Below are 21,793 nucleotides of genomic sequence, written 5' to 3'. Positions count from 1 at the left end.
TTTCTACTAATTGTTTAAAAGCATTTCTGTCTCAGAAATTAGTGGCTGATAATTTTCTTTCATACTATCTAATTTTTATCATACTCTACATGTAAGAAAGATAAAAATGCATGCATTATTTCAAACCAAATGGTTCTTATATTAAGTCTGACCCATGCATTTATAATAAATGAAGTAGAAATCTTACTCTCTGTTGGCAACAGTGGAATCCAAAATGTCCAGATTAAGATGGTGGTAAACAGAGAAAAACATAAGTAGACAGGTTATGAAAACAGATGTGACAAGGAAGGATGAGAATGGGAGAGGAAATTCCATCAAAAAAAGTGAAAGTAAAAGCAAGAAATAAGAATTAGATTTGGAAGAGTAAAAAATATTTATATAATATTTGTACAACATAGAATATCTTTTTATATATATGCTAAACAGCTATATAATATATAATATACAGTTGTATAGTGCAACAGTAACATTTAGATACCTAATAAAAAGGCTTGTCCTCCCAGCTCTCTGATGTATAGTATTGTGAAAGCTTAGGACAGAAAATTCTTAATAAGGCAGCATGATAGACAGGTATTGTAAGGTTGTTGTGTTTTGGGATTTTTAAATGAAAAGTGCTGATGGAAGCATGTAATAACCCTAGTCCCAGCCTCTTCCATCTTGGAAAGATCAATCTTTTTTTTTTTTTCTTTTTTTTTTCCTCCCCTCCAGTATAAACCTAGCAGAAATGCAGCAAATGCTGAGTATTTGGGGAAGTTGCTGTAATTACCTGTCATCCTTTTCCAGTTAGAGCTGCTTTAGGAAAACTACAAGGATTTATGAAACTTTCACTTACTTATTCTAGTTTTAGTGTTTTCAGAGTTGTTCAACAGAAGCTGGTTACTTTATTTCTCTAAGTTACGGATTTTTACTCACCTCTTTTTCAGTAGGGCACTAAAATTAAACTCTCCACCTTCTTCGTGTCCCTCGGTACTGTATAGTAACAGAAAACCATAATTAGTTTCAGAAGGAAATGGGAATAGCTTGTGAGACTATATCATTATGTAGATGATATATATTTGTGGGGAAGTAGTAGATGGGTATAGAATGACTTAGAGTGTGCATTGACATGGATGGTGACTTAATAGGCTCTTTGCCCATATTGGTCTTCATGTAGGTTTAAGAAATATATTTAATGAACTTGTATTTTTTCTGTACTGATTATGGATAAAGTTGTACAGGGTATTATTTGGTGGTCATATTGATCTGGAATGCATTCATTATCATAAAGATGTTGCAGAAACTTTCCTTTAGAATAATTAGTGCTTTTGGAAAGCTGTAGTTTCAGGAATGTGGGTATTGTTTACAGTGTGGGGCAGTATTTAACCAACTGTTTTGTGGGACTTCTTACAATCTGAAATCACATTTTTTTTCTAGTATTACCCCAGCTGTAATTGTTTCTTAAGGCTCTTTGTGATTCCAGAATTCATTATACTGAAAAAAGTGTCACATCATTGGTGCTTGGGAGAGTTAAAGGAGGAATTCTGTGATCTGACTTCGATTCTGAGATGAGGTTCAATATGCAGTTGTTCAACAAGCATCATGGCAAGCAATGTTGTGACGAATTGATTTGTGAGAACAAGAAGCAACAAGCAGGAGTTTTTTGATGTGTAATTCTGTCTGTTACGTATGGTGAACTCAGATGGAATGCACAATGTTATTTTGGTGGTCTGAATCAAATGTGTTTTAGCTGTGCTTCTGAACATTTGAAGTACAGATCTACTCTGAAAACAGTGTAAAGTCACTAAAATCACTTCTTTGGGTTTAATTCCTAAAAAATCACTTTGGGGATTTGATATAAAAGTATTGGGAGCTACACTGGATTTCATAACCATTGATTATTCAACTTAGCAAAAAAAAAGGTCTTTTTTGCATTCAGACAGGGTTTAGAAAGACAAAATGGATTTTCTTTATCTCAGTCAGTCTCCCATCATCAATCTTCAGCTGCCCCTTGGCATCTCTGTTGTCTTGAGTGTAAGAATCTGGTGATGCCGTCTCACAGCATTCAGATTCTTCCAGCAGCAACACCTTATATTTAATTATTGTTTTATACACACACAATAAAACAATAATTTAATTATTGTTTTATTCTTTTCTCTTTTACTGGTGGCAGTGGTAGCCCATAATGCTGTCTCTGTCAATACACAGTGCTAGTTGCTTCAGGTCAGTCTGTCTGTAGAATTGTAAACCAGGATGTCAGGAAAACTCAATATTGCAGGAACAAATATTTTAAAAAATAAGAAAACAGGCTCAACAGATAAATGATGGGCATTTTAAGAGTACTATTAATAAAATGGAAGAGAAACGAGTGTCAAACTTCTTACGCTGCTTGACAATGCAAGGTTAGTGCGAATAAGTAACAATTTTGAATCAGTGTAATCTTGAATATGTTGTGAGAAGAGATCTTTTTACTAAGAAAGTACCTTTTTTACTTCTGTGATTACTTTCAAGATAATACTGGAAAGGATAATTTTCTGGGTATAATGCTCAAAGAGAAAAGTGTATTTTTGGCCACTTTGTTCCCTACTTTCAGAAGATTTTCAATATTTGCAGGCATAAAATGTACATAAAAATCACTAGTATAATCCCAAATTTGAAAAGGGCTTCTTGTGACCAAATATTCAGGAGGTCAGAATCTACAGCTGGGAGAGTAACTAGTCACCTTATTGCTTCCCAGGTGGTAGTTAAAGCAGATTTTCAGGAAAGCCCAGCAATTAATGTTTAGCTTTTCTGAAGAATAAGACCCTAATTATTGCTTCAACATGCATAGAGTTAAGACTAATCTCAGAATTCCTATTTTCATTATGGTAGAAGGCATTGGGACCAAAAGGGATAGGGTGGGAAATTTAATCATAGAAGAAGAATAGAATCATTAAGGTTGGAAAAGACCTCTAAGATCATCTAGTCCAACCCTCAACCCAACACCTCCATGCCTACTAAACCATGTCCTGAAGTGCCACATCTACACATTTTTTGAACTCCTCCAGGGATGGTGACTCCACCACCTCTCTGGGCAGCCTGTTCCAATGCTTGACCACCCTTTCAGTAAAGAAATTTTTCCTAATATCCAATCTAGACCTCCCCTGGCACAACTTGAGGCCATTTCCTCTCATCCTGTTGCTAGTTACTTGGGAGAAGAGACCAACACCCACCTCACTGCAACCTCCTTTCAGGTAGTTGTAGAGTGATAAGGTCTCCCCTCAGCCTCCACTTCTCCAGACTAAACAATCCCAGTTCCCTCAGCCGCTCCTCATAAGACTTGTTCTCCAGACCCTTCACCAGCTTCATTGCCCTTCTCTGGACACGCTCCAGCACCTCAATGTCTCTCTTGTAGTGAGGGGCCCCAAACTGAACACAGTATTCGAGGTGCGGCCTCACCAGTGCTGAATACAGGGGCACGATCACTTCCCTAGTCCTGCTGGCCATGCTATTTTTGATACAAGCCAGAATGCCATTGGCCTTCTTGGCCACCTGGGCACACTGCTGGCTCATGTTCAGCTGGCTGTCAACCAGCAGCCCCAGGTCCTTTTCCACCTGGCAGCTTTCCAGCCACTCTTCCCCAAGCCTGTAGCGTTGCATGGGGTTGTTGTGACCCAAGTGCAGGACCCGGCACTTGGCTTTGTTAAACCTCATGCAGTTGACCTTGGCCCACAGATCCAGCCTGTCCAGATCCCTCTGCAGAGCCTTCCTACCCTCAAGCATATCGACACTCCCGCCCAATTTGGTGTCATCTGCAAACTTATTGAGGGTGCACTCAATCCCCTCATGCAGATCATTGATAAAGATATTAAACAAGACTGGCCCCAAAACTGAGCCCTGGGGAACACCGCTTGTGACCGGCCGCCAACTGGATTTAACTCTGTTCACCACAACTCTCTGGGCTCGGCCATCCAGCCAGTTTTTTACCCAGTGAAGAGTACACCTGCCTAAGCCATGAGCCGCCAGCTTCTCTAGGAGAATGCTGTGGGAAACAGTGTCAAAGGCTTTACTAAAGTCCAGGCAGATAACATCCACAGCCTTCCCCTCATCCACTAGGTGGGTCACCTGGTCATAGAAGGAGATCAGGTTGGTCAAGCAGGACCTGTCTTTCATGAACCCATGCTGGCTGGGCCTGATCCCCTGGTTGGCCTGTGAATGCCTGTTGAGCACACTCAAGATGAATTGCTCCATAATTTTCCCCAGTACCAAAGGAAAAGTAATAATACTAGGTTTCATTCAATGATACTGATTTTCCCCGGTACCGAGGTACCTAGTAATGATACTAGGATAAAGAGCATGCCAGGAAACAACAGATTTTCATGTACATGTGTGTTGGTACATTTCTGTGAGCAGTGGCAATTTTAGTCAGGATGTGCTCAGTAGAGAGGAAAACATGCAAAACAGAGGGGGCAGACATGCATATAATTTGAAGTTACTTTTTTTCTTCTAACAATGGTGAGAAGATGCTACTTGCCAAACACATGCCTTTTCTGTAGATGAATCTGCCTCTCACTGAACTATCAAACTACTCTTTTCATTACTTATACTCATCTTTCTCACATTACTACTTACTTGTATGTATTTGTCTCATATAAATACTACATACTATAAACGATGATTTATTTGGAATTTAAGCTGCAGCTAGTAATGTGGGTTTTTTTTTTTTTTTTTCTTTTCCTAAGAAGAGAGAGACAGTTCACTGTTAGACTTGAATTTGTCTGCTTACACAGGCAGTGGCTACCTGAGAAAGGCCGAAGTCATCCGTCTCCCCCCTCCTGCCAGGCTCCTGAGGGTATCAAAGAAAAACCTTCAGATTTAAACAGTTCAGTTCAAAATTTGGCTCCATTCTGAACAGCTCCATTCTGAAAATCTGAACAGCTGAAGCTGCTCACACTGATGATACACTCACTCTGAACTGATTCTAAATTCTTTTAATTGTCCTAGCAAGAAGAGAAACTCTTGAAGCCTAATTTCACCGCAGTGAAATAACACGATGCATCTATGCACTGAGTGTCCTCTATTTAGTAAGCATCACAGCGAGGCTGGTCAGCTACCTATAGATGGATTTGACTGTAGATAAATTCTGCAAGCCTTTTTTAGTTCTTCGTGATAGAATGCTAAAAAAAAATCTCATATAAGAATAGCACTTATAGGGAAAAGCTCAAGGAGTTGCCACAGATGATTTGTGTCCTATGTTAGAGAAATAGATGTCTGTTGGGATATTCTTGATCTAGTAACATTGCAAAAATATATAAAAACTAAAACAGAAACTGAATTACACAAAGGGAGAAGAAATACTCAACAGTGAAAAAACACATGTTGTTAACGTCTAAATAAAAAAAAAAAATTTTGCAAATTTTACTAACAGAAGGGAACATTATTTAATTAAGTCATATATCAATTCAGACAGTATTACAGATGTGGGGAGAATAGCCTTTTCAACACCAGTGCAATACCTTGCAGTTTTTAATATCCAAGTCCTACATATACCTGAGTTTTTACACAGACACTTACAGTATTGTCTTCATTCAATTAATATAATTATAGAACATGAAAACAAATACAATCAAAATGCTTGTATTAATGTTATCAGTGATACACTGCTTACAGAGCTCACATCAGACTCCACTCCTTTGTTTAGCAAATGTTTGTATTAAGGTACATGTAGTTACTCAAGCCAGGTCAGTTCAAGACTAGGCACTATAGAGAATCTTTTCCTTCTCTATTGGTCTATGTCTGGAGTGCTCTTTACAGGTCTGGAAAAAAAGTGCTGAAGTTCTTGGTAGAATTATACACATTATCAATTGCATCACTGAAAACAAGCGTGATTGTTATGCTAGTACAAAGTCTAAACTCTCTTTCTTAGATGATTTCTGGGAGTTGTATAGGATTTTAATAGTAGAAATATTTTCTTAATAGAAATATTTTCTTAGTAGACATCCCTATTTTTGTGCTTGTTTGTACAACAGCTTTGCTTTTAGTTAGTTTTGTCTAGGAAAGTAATGAATTCTGCATGGAAGTATAATCTGATCTACATAAGTTTCTACTGTAGATACTCACGTGCGTCGGAAGGCAGCGCGAATATCCAAGTCTCCAGTTACTGGTGCTTCTGATGTGACAAAAAGTGATGAACAAGAATGGGAGAGCAAGTTAAAATAATGCAAAAATACAGTGCTATTTCTAAAGCTTTTCCTTTGCAGATTTTTTTTCTAAAGTTCTTATATTTTAAATTGTGATCAACTACATATTGAAAGATGGAAGCATCATCTTCGAACATGTAGCCTTCACTAATTAGCTTTCAACACCCAGTGTTTCATGTATAACTTAATTCTGTCTCATGCTTCATAACAACCTGCAGCATGATGAACTGTCTTATCTCTTGTTTGTCAGTTCTCCTGCTGGTAAATTTTAGTTTCAATACTGGCTTCACAGAGTATTTAAACCCTAATGAGAAAACCACTGGGTATCAACTGAATATTATTACTAATAATAAATTGTAATCCATCCTCTGAAAGCAAAGGTAAATTCCTAGAAATATGTAGAGATGTACAGAAACTCCATCGAGGATGTTGCATAGAGAGAGCTTTGTTACTCTGTTCTGAGCTTCTGTTGGTATGAATAGGTGTACTGCTACTACTGGGAGAAAAACTGCTTGCAGTCACAGCTCCTAAGTCTTATGAGTCCTACAGCCAACTAGTGAAGCTTCAAAAATGAACACTGCTGATTGAGTAACTTCAATAAACTTTTGTCTTTGCTCACTGGTTGCTGAATGCAAATTAATGTTGCAGTCCCTTCAACAGAACCACTGAAACAGGAAATGGTCCAAACGTTCAACTCTTTCAGGTGGTCCGTGCTTATACTGTTTTACCTAAACTCTTCCACACTAGGGGGAAATTGATGTTAAAATGTAGTTCCTTTTCAATTGCTGATAAGCTTTTCAGTATAGCAGTTGTGAGTGTGGCACTATGTATTGTGTAAAATGAATCATCTAATCTTAAAGCAATTTTATATTACAAGGTGCTTCTGCATGACTTGAATTTATCAGGAAGAAAGGAATTGATAATAGTGTCACATGTCTAAATCTTTCCATTTCCCCCCTTTTTTTTCTTTTCAAGTATCCATTTTTATTACTGAGCTTTTGCCAAAGTAAGAATGGACCTCTCTTTTATTGTAGTGGAATTAAATATCATGAGAGAATGGAGCAGAAATCAGAATAAAGCCAGAGAAAAGATGGGCTGATTTGCATCTTTCTGTGTGCTTTCTTTTAGAGTATCACAGTTCTGACTTGAGTGACATCCAAGTATTACTTCTAATGTTCTATATCTCTGCCAACCCATCCCAATCCTCATCTGTTGGCCTCTGTAAGTGTACCTGTAGCTCTTCAGGTCTACACTTCAGATCTATGCTTGTCTAGTAGCTACTATGTACCAGAAAGAATTGTTGGTGGGCATACAGGAAGAAAAAAAAAATACAAGGAAGAAACAAGGTGGCAGGAATTCATCTTACCATTGACTGTCAGGTTGAAATTAGAACTATCAAACTTGTCCTTGGTGGACACCTCACATCTGTACCCTCCTGCAAAAGTCATGTTTGCTTCTATGATTTCCATTTCAAAGGTGTACACCTGGAACAGACACCAATGATACAATTCATAAGTTAGAAAATGAAATGGCGAAATATAGAGAAAGAGAGAATGCAGCATATTAAGGCATGGAGAGAAATAGACAAGGGATGAAATATGCCGCTGTGTTGCTTTAGAATTAAGAACCTCCTGAGCAGGTGACTCATTACTGACATAAAAATTACATATACCCTCCCCAGTTCTGTAGGAACAGCTAAAGAGTATTTAGTCTTCCAGACTAAGTACAGGTCTTCCAGAGGATACAACGTTATATTAGCAAACTATGCTGTTGTACTGGTGTGTGCAGTCATCATATACACTAATTGCATGTACACTGGAAACAGGAATAGAGCTTTCATTAAACAAATACAGCCTCTACCCAGAGTGTATACAGTAAATTTAAAAATTCAGCAACAGGAGTGGCTAATGTGAGCAAGTCTGTTCTGTTCCATCCAGGAGAGGGTAGTAGTGTTTCATATACCACACAGGATGAGAAGTCGTGGTACGGACTCTCTTTTTTTCCTGTTTGTGTATCTTTGAATGCATTTGTGGTAAAAATGGATCTTACTCAGCTAATTAAAGTAGTCTAGACAATGCAAGAGAACAATAAATTCAACACTAATAGCTGAATGCTTGATCTATTAAAACCAAGATAGACCATACTTAAGTATCTGTCTGATTTATTGTTTTCTTTTAAATATAATGAGTATCTATTAGTTGAGAGGAAGATGGAGGGAATACTGCAGTAGATAGTGTAAAACTGCTCCCCTAATCCTCCAGACATTTTCTTATTTCATCATAGATAAGGTATGCAAGGGTCTGTGTGTAGTGTTTGTCTCTTGTCTGCATGGTCAAAACATAGACTTCTATGCATAAGCATAGCATTGTGTGTAGCTTTGGGTACCTTAATATCAAAACATTCCTATATTAGCTTATATTTTCCCCAGATTAAAGATTAGTATCTAGAAGACTGAGAACCTTACTCTGCCAATTGTACCTTTTTATTTCGATCATAATTGTCATGTAGCTGGAGATGTTTCCCCACTTTGCTTCCCAGGTCCATCCACTTTCCTTTGAACCATTTCACTGATGGTTTCTTCAGCAGGCTCTCACCTGCCACTTTGGCAGTGAACGTGATATTTCCACCTTGTAAGGGAAGTAGGTTAAAATAAGATTATGGATAGTGGTTAATTTCTCTCTTATATCACTGCTGTCATCCTGTACATGGAGAGCTAAACAGTCAAGCAACAGGTACAGTTTACAAACATCACTCGACTCACATTTTGTACTCACCAACAGTAACTTCTCCATCCTGGGGTCGTGTCACAAAGAGCCCAATAGGGTCCAGAGGCTCTTCTGGTTGAGTCCCAGCGGATGCCACTGAAATGAACATCAGAATACTAGTTAGAACTTTCTGCATCAGCTTCTGTTACAGCCTATATAGTGAATTTGTTAAGTCATTTCAAAATATCTCAATATGTTTCTTCTGTCTCTGAGATTCCTTATTCTTTATTTTCTGTCATTCATCACTAGTGTTCTGCTTTCAGCTGCTATCTCTACCTCACTGACTCTAAGGACTCCCTGTGCCTCTTCTTCCCTTCTGTTAATGAACCAGATGATAACAGTGTTAGTTCTCTATTACCTTCTGTGTTTTGGCTGCTTTCTACTGGTGGAGCAGGCAACTCTGAGGCAGCTGGGGCTGGAGCAGCTTCAGCAGGAGTGACTGTCTCACTCTTTTCTGGAAATGAATGTAAGCCGACATTAAAGAAAGTCATATTTCTACTTCCTTTCTGAATAAATTTTGCAAAAGAACAGCTTCTAATATACGTTAGAAAATGCAGAGAAATTAGCTGTGGTTTTCTAGAACTTAGAGGACATGCTGGAAGGAGAGGGCGCCTACTGAAGACGGATGATGAGGCTCTTTCTTTTGCTGAGTTTGTAAAGAACTGATGCCTGGGTTTTTAAATTCTATAGTCTTGATGTGTAGAAACTTCTCAGCTGATGAATAACACTATTATTTGATGTTAACTTCAGTGGTCTAAATAGAAAAGGTAATGAAAAATGATGCAATTTTTATTTTTGTAAACAGTTCGCTTATTCATGAGATTTTATTTAACTCTGCTGTTGGAATGTAATATTCCAAATGCTGTTGCTGTATGTGACTTGGGAAAAGCTCTAGACACTGCTAGTAATCAATATGGAGAAAGTATTTTAAAAATCCGGCTATCATTTCTTCCCCTGGCTCATGGAAGTTTATGGCCTCTCAATTAAACCATGACCTCACAGACAAATTCAGGCAAATGCATTTGGCACAATGGAGAAGACAGAAATCTATGAAAAGGGAGTAGGAGTGAGCAACTGGGGCAGATGGAGGGAGGTAGAATTTCTTGAAACAGATCAGCTGCAGAAGGATTTTATTTTTTTTCCATAGGTAGCGGAGCCACTTCCAAAGGGCCTTGCCTACCTCTCACACAACTCCCACATGCAGTTTCCCAGCTATTTGCAATGTCTTTTCCACCAGAGGTTTCTGGCCCTGTTGTGTCATGTGATGACTAATTTGAGTGGCTCCTCTGTCACAAAGGGAGGTGGCTGTGTCTGGGCAGGTTAGGGTTCCATTTTTTTGATAATGAAGAGCTGAAATTATTATTGTTTGTGAAAATAATAAGGGGTAATCCAGTTACTCTTTCACAATCTAATCTTAGTAAGGTCTGAAAAACAAGACAGTATCTGTGAACATATGAACATGAGTCAACTCTGCTCTCAGAAAATTTATGCCTTTTACCTTAAACTGTATTTGTATCTTAAAAGAAAGCAGTGTGATTTTAAATTGGTATTATTTTAATACTTAAGTATCAAATCCTACCACTTTTATTGTTAGAAGATATCCCATTGGATCTTGTCCAAATAAATTTCAACTCAATTTTTACTGGAAAGAACTAAACTTTATTCTAACTAATGTAGTGTAGATGTTCCCATAACTTGGATGTGTAGCTGTTTAGAAGAGGCTTATTTTGAGGCATCAATATATAATGTATACAGGAAAATTCTCTCTCCTTTGACATGCTGATACCTCCATCACCAATGTGTGCTTGTCAGAGGTGTATTGCTTTTAGGTAGCAATTACACTTCCAAATTCAGTAACTCTGTTATTTGTAGGCTGTCTACCTGTAGCAGGCTCTACCTGCAACTAACCTGAAAGACAATGAGAAAGATATAACTAGGATAATATGTACCTGTTTACTTTCAGGATGAGGTAGTCAGCAGGACCATACTTTTATATGCTCTGAGAGCTGTTAAATTGTCCTAATCCATACTACGATTTCCCCTTCCTCATAACCTGTCATGCACTGCCTTTTCATCTGGAACAGGATGTCTTGTCTCCTGTTAAATATTCACCAGTATCTTTTCAGCTGACCAGAAGATCTCACTACCATCATGTTGCTAGAATAAACAGTGATAGCAAAGGAGAAGAGGTGATATAATCAATCTGAGTTTAAGGCTTTTCACTGAAATAAAAAGGGAAAATTAAAATACCAGAAATGGTAAATGGGGACCATTTTGGAGGGGAAAAAAAGGGATCAGGAATGTCAAAATGTTTGAAAAAACGAATTATTTCATCTATCCTCAGCATCTTCAGACTTTTTCCATGAGAAAATTCCAGAGAATTTGGATCTTTATAGTTTTTTCCAGGAAAAGCCTGGGGAAGTTTTTCAATTTCCCATCTAACTGATCTTTTAATGCATACAGAGGTAGTAACAATAGGTGACATACAAATAATAGGTTACTCTTTGTATTCAAGTCCCTCTTGAAATATGTATTTTTATTAGCAGGTGATTTTGAAACAGTTTTTGGGAACGTATGAGCTCCTAAAAACATTACAGCATAACTTGTAAAATTTTTGTCGATCGTTACAATTCTTACAAAAGTATTTAAATAATTAAAAAAATAAAAACCACAACAGGGCTAAGATGCAGGCATCTTAGTTTAGGTCAGGTTAGGTTAGACTAGCTTTGCTTTGCTTTTCAATAGTTAAGTTGAAAAGCTTGACAGAGAATTATAAAGATGTACATTGAGGTTTCCTCTGTGATTTCCACTGTGTGGAATTCTGACATCTGGAAATGGGTGTCTTAGCCACAGAAAATTTATTCCTCAGCTTAACATTAATGAGTAGCTTCAAACAACTGGGCAAAACAGACGTATTGCCCATAGAGAAATTTTACAGTGTTAAGTTAGACTAATTTCCATGGACCTCATTCATGAAGTTTGCATGTGGGACTGGAAATACTGATGAAATTAGAATTGCTTAGGAAACGCTGTACCTGGTTCCTTGACCTTGAGTTCAAATTTGACCTTGGAACTTCCAGCTATTACAGCATATGTCACATCATCTTCTTTTCCTACATTATTGATTGTCAGTGAATGCTTGTTTCCTTCTGCCTTGATGACATATTTCTCACTTTCAGTAATTTCTGTGCCAGCTCGCTGCCACTTCACCTTGATGCCAGCTTTTTCTGTCTCTGCTTCAAACACAGCTGTGCTTCCGGCTGTCACCTCTGTTGTCTTTGGCTTCTTGGTAAATGCAGAAACTAAAAAAAGAGAGAGGGCTCACTAAAATGTGTTTTGCAATTGTGGCATATCTGGTGTAGTCAGCTGTTGTGGCTGTAACAGCTGTCTCCTTTCTCTCCCATCTGCCCATGCAAGATATAAATTACAACACTTTCCACAGAGAAGTTGTGGAATTGTCTTTGTGTTTTTCGAGTTCTGTCTCTGACTGAGATGTCATATCGTCTCCATATTGTCATGAAATAAAATGGAATGGATAGCAAACTCATCTCACTGTCCATCTTCCTCCTTCTTTCCCCCATAATGAGCTCTGATTTTTCATAAGTGAATGTTTTGGTTTATAACAAGATGGTATGATATGTATTCTTACATATCAAGGTCTCTACATTAATTTGCCACGCAGTTTTATTTAGAAATATTAATTCTGTCCTGGCAGTTGCTTAATACAGTTGTTAAACAGGATCAGGATCTGTTCCTCCAACAAAATTGCAGTTTGTGCAGTAACCTGTGTCCTAATATACCACAATTAATTAGTGGTTCATCTTTGGTCCTTCTATTTTGACTGATCAAGGCTTTAGTGGAAAGGGATGCACATTCCTATGATGGCCCTTGTAATTTTATCCCAGCTAAAATAATATCTATTGTTGTTTGCATTCAAATGTTTAGTTCAGCATTAGAAGTTGAAGTACTTGCCTACGTAGCACTCTACAACAACTAGTTTTCTCATTAATTACAAAGTGGATCAAACTATTTCCTCTGTGTGTCAAGAAGCACTTATGATGCTTATAATGAGAATTAATTAAATTATTAATATATGGGGTGAACAAGCCTAAACCAAATCATCTCTTTTGGTTCATATGTAATCGAAGTAGCACAACACATAGGAATTTGGAAAGCAAGCAATGTATCGTGATTTTGGTCCATGAGTATCCTAATCTTTCTCGAGATTAGATTTTAGTAAGGTAATTTATTTTGCTAATTTCTTTACCCTGATTTATTTATTTAGATTTCTTCAACTTTATTTTGAGTCAAGTTTTTCATTTTATGCTCATGTTTCGGTCTTAATGAAATCTGTTATTTTTTTGCTAATTGCCATGAGCTATGTTCATGTATAAAAATACCAGTAATTAACATTCTGATTCATACACTAAATGGTTTTTGTGCATCATTATGTCATCTTTTTATTGACTTACCCCTGCATAACCACGCTTTTATAAAATATTAGTAATTCCCTCACATTTAATTATACCTGTCACCTCTGTGGCAAATTGTCTCTTCTACTTGGGCGGCAACAAGAACTCTTTGAAACACCACGACAATGGTTATAATTAGCTTTAAACTTTTGACTCTGCTTTACAAAAATGAAGGGAACATGGCATAGAAATATTTTAAAATAAATAGTTTATAGTCATGTTCAAACAGGTACTTTAGTTAGTATAAATGGTATATTACTAATAATCCCATCTAGTTCATTGCACAAAATCTCTATTCCTGTAGCATGTCCTCAGACTGTATATATTAATTGACCTCAGTGGAGTTACATCTGCAAAGATTTCCTCTGATGGACTTTGGACTTTACTCAGAGTTCACATTTCTTGCATTGTTTTGCAAAGGATTCAAAGGTGCTTAAACATCAATTAAAGTATCAACTACAAACACTTTTAGAATTGAATATGTATTGTATTTGCTCTTTGTTATATAAACCCCCTAAATTACATTTTTCTCTTTTTTTCTTTTTTCCCCGCATTTTATATATTTGATGAAAAAAAAAAAATTGGTTTGCACTGAGCCTAGAGCTCAGCTTGACTGAGCTCCTGTTGTAGTCTGCATGCTTTTCTTCCATGTTAAGATATAAGTGTGTGAAATTTCCTCAGGGAATGGAATGTCCCTGCATGCTTTTGTTTGAGTTTTTTTCTAACCTTGGGCCTGTAAGTGGTGTAATTGTTCTTAAACAGAACATAGTACTGTGTAGAACATAGGGCTCTATACTATAGCACAGTACTCAAATGCCTGTTATCAGTGGCACATCTTTTGATGTAGTATTGCACTTCAGTAAACAACATAGCAGGATATACTTTGATACCGTGAATAATTGCAGAAGAGTTATTGTAGACAGCAGGTCTGATGTATAGAATTCAGAAGAAATGTAAAAGTGGCCAGGCTACCGCACAGTGGGGAGCCAGGTCAGTTCTGGAACCCACTCCTGAAATATCTACTATCTGGCTCCTCTCCCTATGATGCGAGAGATAAACCAGCTAAGAGGCATGTTTTTTGTCTCTGAGTGCTATCATCATCACTCTTCTATTTAAGCACAAAAGAATCTATAAATATATTAATTACTTAACAGCAGTGTGGCCTGTAAAGGTTCCAGCCTGCAAATGGCAGGGTTTCAAGACATGCATACTTGGAAGTAACTCTGTGATCTGCTGCACACCCTGCAAAGTGATTAGGTTTCTTACATTTACTTCAGATGACTCAACAAAAACAGATTGTTGGCCAGGACTACATGCACAGTGAGAAATCTCCACCACCACATAATATTTCTGACTTTTGAGAAATCTAAATACATATGTAGAAGTTTACAAGTAAGTCTCCTTGTCTTTTTTTCCCTCCCTCTCTCCCTTTCCTGCCAAAAGACTCATTTCAGTTCCAACTTAAAATTATTGTGAATACTTCCAGTAAAGCATAAAATCGGAAAAGCTCAAAATCTCCCATGAGAATAACGGCCTGCAAGAACAGTTATTGAGAACCCACTTTTTCACAGGTAAGGGGGACTCTCAGAGTAATTTTCCTGCACTTGAGATTCAGAATCAGTGGTAACAGTGTCCAAAGTAGTGTGTCTCTGTATCCATCTGTATTCCCTTTCATCTTTCACTGTTCATATTTGCAAAGGAAAAGTAGCCATGTACGGCTGGAGATTTTACAGGAAATTACTTTGTTGCAGAACAGAGATTTCTGAACAACCATGTGAAGAGAATGCCATAATTTTTCCTTCTGGGGGAAAAATGTGCTGTTCTGTTTAACAGAAGAAAGAGAAGTGAGAAATCAGCTATTCCCAGACTCCTTCATTGTGGCTGCTACTTTAAGTAACACATAAATCCAAGTTCACCAGCAGATTTTTTTTTTTTCTCATGCAGTTATACCAGCATAATCCAGCTATTTACTCATTAGGAATGTTCCTAAACACCACCATTCAAAACTTTTTGTCTGTCCTGAGAGCCTCACTTTTGCCTGCTTTTATCAGAAACACATTCCCCCTTTGGCAATCTCTCTCACTTCAACATTTGGCTTCTACCCAGATACGCCCCTCTGAATTCCATGTATCCATCCCATACTCAGAACACTCTTGGATACGACCACCACCATCAGGCTGTGGAAAACCCAATGACTGTGACACCTCTCATGTGATGTTGTGGAACGTCTTACAGCTCTTGTGCCTGTCAGGCACTGACAGATCTCAGGCACTATCATGTGTTTATCCAGACTCCAGTCGAACATGCACTTGGGAGCCATTGGGCTGGGGCACCTGATGACCAAGTAGCCCATGTCCTCTGCTGCCCACTTTGTTAACTCTCTGCTTCCCAGTAGATTCTGACCCACCCTGCGCAAAGGGAGAGAAAGGTGACATTAGTACTAACATACTATAGCAATTCTGGAGAGAGGGCAGAGACGCACATGAGCTACCAGTGCTGATGATGACAGGAATTATTGAAGGGAAGGGGAGCGATAGGTACTCTGTGTGTGTGTTTTGTGGGGATGGAATTGGAATTGCTGTGGGGAGTTAACATGGGGAGAGAAGAGGGACATGGAGCTAATGAAAGAAAATGAGGCTAGAGCCACTTTGTGCTAACCCATTTTTCAGCACTTCACCTCTCATATCCCAGAGCTTTCTAATCACTTCTAGCTTCCATAATGCAAAGAACTTTATATAACTTCTGAGTAATGTAAACCAGCAAACTTCTACCCCAGGCAGAAGAGGAAGCAGGCTGCATGTGGTCTGCAATAGTCTTGCAGAAAACTTTTCGGCAGCTAATGCTGCTGCTACCAGAACTTGCATGCAGCACCCATCCTTTAAAAGTCTTGTAACACCTGAAGATGCACATTAGCCATACAGTTATGTATGTTACGTGAGTTACAGCTTTATTAATTAGTATTAAAAAGCTCTATTTGGAGGTCCATGATCAGACTGCATTTTGATATTAGTTTATTAATAACTGTTTCAATCAGGAGGCTGAAGAAATATAAAATACATTTGCTTTTGGTCAAACTAAACTAGAATGAAATCATTTAAATTCCAAAAACAATTTCCTTCACTTTTCACCTAAATAAAGTAATAAAACTAATGTTCTGCCTTCCTACTGCTGCCATTTATTAAATCTTCATACTAGCGCCTTCATGCTTTCTCCCTTACTTTCTGACCTGCTTTGAAGCAATCTCCTTCTAACATCCACCATCAACCTAGTTTACTATTCTGCTTCAAAACTTTTTCATACTCTCCTATGCAAAAACTTAGGAAATGGCTAAGCTACTACCCAGCTCGCTATCTATTGTACTAATTATTGCTTCCTTTGCTCTCTTGTTGACTTTTGTATCTGTTTACTGGGCTTTTATTTTGTAAGTGTTTTGAGGCAGAGACTATTTTTCTGTTGTCTTTGTACAGCACTAAATTGTTGGTAAGTAGCTACTAAGTACTGTTGTATCCCTAATAAGAATAAAAGTTATTATTAGAAGCTAGAAGAGACATTCCTATTTGATTATTGTCAGAAAAAATGGAGATAAGACGTATATGAAAATAATGTTTAAATAACTGGAATAATTTCAGTTCCTAGCCACGTTCTCTAAATAATTTGGCTTGTTAAGAATCACAAGCATTATGTGAAAACCTTTTCCTAAAATCACTGAATTTCAAAGTATGCGTGAAGTATGTGAAATGAAAGTGAGGAAGAAATGTGTATTCCACAAGAGTGATTTTAACTAGATAGAGTAATAGAGGAGAGCCATTCTCTTGTTGTTTTGTGTTTTTTTTTTAAATTTCATCCCACTTTTCAGAGTAGTGGCCCTGAATTCAGCTCTTCATCATTCATTATTTGTGATATGTACATGGAGGAGAGGGAGATAAGTACTTAAGGAGAATGTGTGTTAGATAAGGCTTTCAAATGATATTTCTGCCTTTCTAAAATAAAAACTATTAAAGGTATAAATGTTTTAGGAGAATCTAATGTATCTGGTTGAATGCACATGCTACAAACTCCAGCAGAAATCTGTGATGAGTGTAATTAGAAAAAATAGTCACAGGTTTTCTCCCACAAAGCTGAGTTATGTTATTGCACATTCTGCATATTTGGTATTAAAATATGAATCTGGCCAATGTATTGAATTAATATTACAGAAGTAGTATTAGATTTTGGAATTCCTTAATTTGTTAAGGCTTCACGTTGAAAATTTATCTTTGCTTTAGTACTTACACTTGGCATCTAGTTTTCCTTTTATACCATTTGCTCTTCCATTGAGTTAAAAGCCAAACTGTGGATAAGCAGACTTCAGTAACAGAGCTTGTAAATTCCTTGCTGAGGAACTATATAAAGATGCTACGCATTCCTCAGTCAGGACCTAAGTGGCTTCTTGCAATTACAAGCTAAATCATTCTGTGATCCAAAAGCTATTGAACTACTCAATCTTATCATTCCTTGCCTACTTCAGCAGCTGAGATTGTAAATTCCTGTAACATGAGCAACAGGCAAGGAATAGTTTCACTAAGCAGAGTCACCTCTTTCTCTCTATGCATCCATCATACTTTCTGTAAAATGGGGATAATAATGTTCAGCTTGCTTTGAATCTTCACTTATGAAAGAGGAAAATACATCTATCTGAATTATTGTTATTTATTTTTGCATTACTGTAGTGCACAGAAGTTCATTATCATGGAGCAGTACTTTCCTGTGCTAGGTGCTTGCAAATGTAAAACGATGAGCTTATATTCAAACTACAATTCTACAGTCTACTCTTCATTATGCAACATTGATTATTATTGTTAATGCCAAAAGCCCCTGTGTACGTACAAGCCAAGTTATTTATAAACCCTTGATAAAATTTCCTAATCTGAACTGTAAAATCTAGACTCCTCAATCATAAAATATGTGAATAAAAATTGACTGATTTTCAGATAAGGTGAGTAATACCAGACTTCTCCTTTTCCAGATATAATAATGCACGTTTCCCATTAAGTTCCATTTATCTACTAAATTTGGTGTTTAAAAAGTCAGCTGTTTCCTCTTAATGTCACAAAATATTGTTAGGGAAATGGTTGGGTTTTTTTAACCTTTCTGAATTTTCACAACAAAAAAAGCGATCAGAACTTTCCAAAAAGTGAGCCTTTGAACAGAGATTAACTATGAAATGTTTAAATCAAAGGAAGAAGAACATAAAGTTTCTGCAACAGAACCCTGCAAGAAGTGATGCTTTTCAATGTTTGATTGTTTGCTCTGACACTAAATTGCTACAGGTCTTCTAAATCCTGTTGCTCTTGGGGAGTGTATAGATTTTCTGGAAAGCTATGACAGTTCTTTTGGTATTCTGCAAGTAAATAGAGCAGTGCCTTATCCTGAAGTATTTTAGTTGGACAGTTTAAAGTAAAATGTCTGTTGGAAAACCTACTTCATTGTTTTAGAATTTGTGGGGTTTTTTGGTGGTTTTGTTTTTGGGTTTTTTTTAACATGTTAAAAAGTTTGTTAAAACAGCAGGTATAGGTAAAGTATCTCTGATCATTCTATGGCATGAAGCATTTCCTTTGTATGAATTGCTAGACAATTATTCAGCCCTCCTGAGGTTACGCTCAACATTATCCCATCTTGAAATGGCTTGAACTATATAAACAACATGAAACAGAAAACCAAAGGGATTAATGTCTCTTGGGAGAATGAGAAGATCCCGTCTAGAAGTTATGGGACATTTGACTGGTTCTGTCTCGGTCAGAGTGGGTAATAAGACCTTTTCCTCACTCTGCTGTGATAATGACAGTGTTTGGGCTGGTTTATTCATAAGAATTGTGTAGGACCACTGATGTTAGACACCTGTTAGATTTCTCTGGAGAAATAAGCTGGAATAGAATTTCTCTTCACCTTTAGCTAGCAAAGGTGGGCATCTTCACAAACAGAGAAGTTGCCTCTCATCCACAGAGACTGAAAAAGTTAATTTAAAGGCAGTTAAACCATTAGAAATCAAAAGTCACAATGCCTAAGTGGCCACACTGTCAAATTTTGCCTGCTCTGTCATATTTCTTTTTGCCAGCATTGTCAATCACAAGCATTAGACATTTCAATAAATCTCAAAAATCCTGTGACTTTAAAAATAGAATATGATTATAAAGGTCTTATTTTTGGGGTGATTGCTGAACCTTTACAGCTTATATGTTCAAGGTTTTCTCTACAATTACAAGGTCTGGTATATACTCTTCTACTTCCATCTGATTTCAGAAACTGCAGCTTTAAGAACATCAGATGATGTTATAGTTGTGATAAAATTGAAGGATTGGTGACACCACTGTTGCTTTAGAGTTATCATAGAGAGGAAACACAGAGTCTTGTTGGAGTTAATCATGCTTTAGTGCTTTGCAGTTCTTAATGGGAGATACAGGCTGGATTTGTGCTCTGCCTCTGGCACTGGCTGATTCCAAATATTTTAGCCAAAATGAAAGTTCTTAACAAGTTCTTCTTTTGTTGTGGTGACCACAGGAGATTTTCCCATTGACCAGCCTAACAGGAGACTGATGCCTGTTCAGTCCTTTGCAAAGCACAAAGGCCTACATTAATAAGTATCAACAGCTATTATTGACTAACTCTGGAAACTGCACGTTATTAAAAAAGCATGCACCTTGTACTGTACGTTCAGGTAGTAGTGATTCTGGGTGTACACTGGCAACAGTGAAGCGAGAGCTGTAAAAGTGAAGAACTCCAAATTTAGTACAATTTTCTCCAGCCTTGTGTATCGGATATCTGCACACTTTTCAAGCAACCATAACTTCAGCTTTTGACAACTTTTTTCCCAAACTTAATTGTGGACACAAAGTGCTCCTAAGACATCTTCCTCTACCCACACACAAGTGTCCTGAAGCTAAGCTCTCCCTACCTCTGCTTCACAGAGTCACTTCCTCCTTCTCAGACAAACAGATTCATTGCACCTTACACCCTATCCCAAGCCTCCCCTTCTTTCTTATGTGGGCAGCCTCTGAGTGATTCCTTATATCTCAGTTTTAAATTAGAACTTTCCTAAATCAGAAATATTTTCCTGATGATTTTCTAGTGGAGCAGGACTTGCACTGGGCTCTGTGACCTTGGCTTTCTCAAAATGGTTAGTTATCTTCTAGCTCAAGGGGAAAGGATGGAGGAGGGTGAGTGAGAAGAAATACGCATATATTCTTTACAGTACAATGTCTTCTTTTTTCCTAGAGCTCTACTGTCACTAGCTGGAAGAACTAGAAAGAGTAAGCTCTGAACCAGCTGCCATTTGCTTTCATTTTCACAGAGATTTCACTAACAACAAATACCATCAAAGTTTGCCACTTACACTTCCTCAAAAATATCAGAGGAAAAAAACGAAACAAAACCAGGAGAGGTTTATACTGCCTAACTGCCCAAGAGAGAGACTACAAGCTTTTTTCAGAGTCCTAAAGGTGACCGGGAAAGGAAATGAGAAATTTAAAGAATCTGAGAATTAAATGTGTTTCACCTCTATTCTTTCCTCATCCAAAGTCTCTTGAGAAAATTCTGTGGCTGAAGGTTGCCAGACTAGTTACTGATTTCTCTGCAACATCACTCAACATCTCTTATATTTATAACTTCATAAAATATTGTCTCTTTTTGCTCCCTAATTTTTTTTCCGCTGAGGCATCTCATTTCTCGAGCGTACAAAAGCTACTCACATTTTTCTCTGTCAAGCTGGTCTTAGGTTTTGTCAGTTATGATCCTTACCTGTTTTCTTTGCAGGCTCTGGCATCTTCACTTTGTTTCTGATGAAGACCCACTTGTATCTAGAAAACAGGGTCTGAGCTAAACAGGGACGAGACTGCAGGGCTTTTGAGACTCTCTAAAGAAACACTCGGTGGAAGCCCCCATCCTGCTCCTCCCCCTTGATCCCCCACTGTTGTCAAGTACGGCACCTTATCAACAGCAGGAGACACTTGACAGGCTACATCAGCTGGGATAAATATAGCCAAGTTCCAGGAGCCAGAGAGCTCAAACCACCCAAGACTGGCTACTACTGATCTGTTGGTACAAACCAGAGCACAATCTGACGTTGCACATGTGTACAGTACATTTTCCAGCTTCATGTATGTATTGCATTAAGAATTCCTACAGTGCCATGTTTATAGCACATTCAGCAAACTAGATCTGATAGTTACATCTCCTGTATGCTGGTTCTGTACTTACTCGAGCTATGTGTCTGCTTGCATTCTTGCTACCTATTTCAGTCGTTGTTATTGTTATAATTGGGTCAGAACTGAACAGCCCCTCAGAGAGCTTTTTCCTCATTTCTTTTTTTTTCTCTTCTACCAAAGACTGTGTTTGTAGAACTAAATGTGAACCTTCAGGAAAGAAC

The 21,793-nt window shown here is 37.6% G+C and overlaps 1 protein-coding gene across 1 annotated transcript in view; it reads right to left on the bottom strand.

Annotated features, from left to right (window-relative positions):
* The window catches only part of MYBPC3 (myosin binding protein C3), a 64,883-nt gene extending 43,619 nt beyond the window's left edge, over nucleotides 1–21,264 (bottom strand). Inside the window, exons 1-9 of the mRNA XM_072864264.1 lie at nucleotides 21,166–21,264; nucleotides 11,956–12,222; nucleotides 9,279–9,374; nucleotides 8,930–9,016; nucleotides 8,634–8,782; nucleotides 7,522–7,639; nucleotides 6,076–6,124; nucleotides 4,757–4,801; nucleotides 913–969 (exon numbers count right to left, since the gene is read on the bottom strand). Of these exons, the coding sequence (XP_072720365.1) occupies nucleotides 913–969; nucleotides 4,757–4,801; nucleotides 6,076–6,124; nucleotides 7,522–7,639; nucleotides 8,634–8,782; nucleotides 8,930–9,016; nucleotides 9,279–9,374; nucleotides 11,956–12,222; nucleotides 21,166–21,190 (893 nt within the window). The 5' untranslated portion in view covers nucleotides 21,191–21,264. The remainder of the gene's footprint in view (nucleotides 1–912; nucleotides 970–4,756; nucleotides 4,802–6,075; nucleotides 6,125–7,521; nucleotides 7,640–8,633; nucleotides 8,783–8,929; nucleotides 9,017–9,278; nucleotides 9,375–11,955; nucleotides 12,223–21,165) is intronic.
* Nucleotides 21,265–21,793: the final 529 nt, after the last annotated feature.

The sequence above is a fragment of the Ciconia boyciana genome, chromosome 6 (genome assembly GCF_034638445.1).
Source record: "Ciconia boyciana chromosome 6, ASM3463844v1, whole genome shotgun sequence".
In the NCBI taxonomy this organism is placed as follows: domain Eukaryota; kingdom Metazoa; phylum Chordata; class Aves; order Ciconiiformes; family Ciconiidae; genus Ciconia; species Ciconia boyciana.
Note: the sequence above shows the minus strand (reverse complement) of the source record. Positions and strands in the feature narration are given on the sequence as shown.